The 1,898-nt window shown below is 39.0% G+C and overlaps 1 protein-coding gene across 1 annotated transcript in view; it reads right to left on the bottom strand.

The window, feature by feature from the left end:
• Positions 1–1,149, bottom strand: part of Syt7c (synaptotagmin 7c) — a gene marked incomplete at both ends in the record, with an annotated part of 12,906 nt that extends 11,757 nt beyond the window's left edge. Inside the window, 2 exons of the mRNA XM_009031572.1 lie at positions 675–768; positions 1,021–1,149. Of these exons, the coding sequence (XP_009029820.1) occupies positions 675–768; positions 1,021–1,149 (223 nt within the window). The remainder of the gene's footprint in view (positions 1–674; positions 769–1,020) is intronic.
• Positions 1,150–1,898: the final 749 nt, after the last annotated feature.

Genomic DNA, 1,898 nt, shown 5'->3' with positions numbered 1-1,898 from the left:
GATAGTGATGATAAGGACGATGATGATGATGATAATGACGATGATGACGATGATGGTGATGATGATGGAGCACGTGTTTATTTTTCAGTCAGATCAATAATGAACGCCATGTTAGTAACTCTTTCATTGCGTAATGTGGCGGTGATGATTGTAGTCGTCATCATCATCATCATCATCATCATAATAATAATCATCATCATCATCATCAACAACACTACTACTATCCTTCCAATCATTATTATCATCATTTGCAGCAGCAGTGGCAGCTGTAGTAGCAGCAGTGGCAGCTGTAGTAGCAGCAGCAGCTGCCGCTGCAACAGCCACATCGTCATCACCATTGCAATTGTAAGTACTAATGATTACTAATGAATGACAAACAGTGCAAATGTAAAACTACAAACAAACATTAGACCAACAATCTTTCCAGTGTATTTACTTCTTACAGCAGACAAACATACAAACAAATATACAAACAAACACACACACACATACAAACAAATATACAAACAAAGACACAATCATACATACAAATACACAAACACACGCAAACACACGCACATATCAAACCAACTATATTCACACATTATTAACACACACACACAAACAAACAAATAAACACACACACACACAAACACACAAACAAACACACATACACATACACCACACAAACAGACCTTCAAACGCGAATACTTCATTCCAACGCGGATTCAAATTTCTCCTCTTTATATTTGTCGTCAGTTTGTTCTTCTTATCTGGCAATAACATTACCTGGAGTTTGTGCGTGCGTGCGTGTGTGCGTGTGTGTGTGTGCGTGCGTGTGTGTGTGTGTGTGTGTGTGACATTATGTAGAGTGTTTGAATTTTTGGATCCAGCCCCTTATTTTATAATAAATAACTCCCGATTTTCATCCACAGCAGTAAAACCTTTTTATTCAAATTGTAATTAATTCATATTCATAATTCTTTTTATTCATAATTAACATAATTTATTGTAATTATGTTCGTGACAAAATCCATCTACCTTAACATACGGATCACTTGTCCCACTGAAATCCTTTGCAGCCAGTTCAACAGCTTTTATGATTCTCAGAGTAAGAACCGATTGTTGGTGATCGTATTTTAAGCTGAATTGTAGGCTGCCTAATCTTTCTTTCGGATTGGTCGAAGTTAGGGAGGGTGGAGGCTGATCCGGAGTGGAATTTGATTGGTCGTTCGTCTGCGAGGATGAGCCTGATTGGTCGGTTGTTTGTGTGGGTGATCGATTGTGATTGGTTGGTTTTGCACGTGGAAAATCGATTTTTGATTGGCTGGTGGTTCAGTGGCGAACAGAATGTTGATTGGTTGGGTAATTTAGGAAAAAAATTAAAGAACGAAAGATTATAAAAAACAAAAAGACTATAAATATCGACATAACCGACCGAAGTCAAGCAATAAGTGATGACTCAATGACGAAACGATGCCCCCGCCAGAATTTGTTGATGACGTCAGTTGGAATCCCCCACCCCCACCGCCATTGTTGTTGTAACCGGAAGTGCTGGTGTTGTCAGCTGATTGCTGATTGGCCGACGAAGAAATCGCGTTGTGATTGGACGAGCCAGGCTTGTATTCGGCATCCGGGTCCTGCAAGACAAATAAATGAGTAAACAAATCACCATCATCATCATCATCACCATTATCATCACCACCATCATCATCATCACCATTATCATCACCATCATCACCATCATCATCATCATAATCATGACATCCGATTTAATCTCCCGCAATAAATCATGGAAACAAATTTCATTCACGGCACTGTTATCATCACCATCATCGTCATCATCATCATCATTAATAAATAACTCATCATCATCATCATCATCCTCCTCGTCATCATCATCATCGTCATCATTACCA

Source organism: Helobdella robusta, assembly GCF_000326865.2.
Source record: "Helobdella robusta unplaced genomic scaffold HELROscaffold_76, whole genome shotgun sequence".
NCBI classification, from domain to species: Eukaryota; Metazoa; Annelida; class Clitellata; order Rhynchobdellida; family Glossiphoniidae; genus Helobdella; species Helobdella robusta.
Note: the sequence above shows the minus strand (reverse complement) of the source record. Positions and strands in the feature narration are given on the sequence as shown.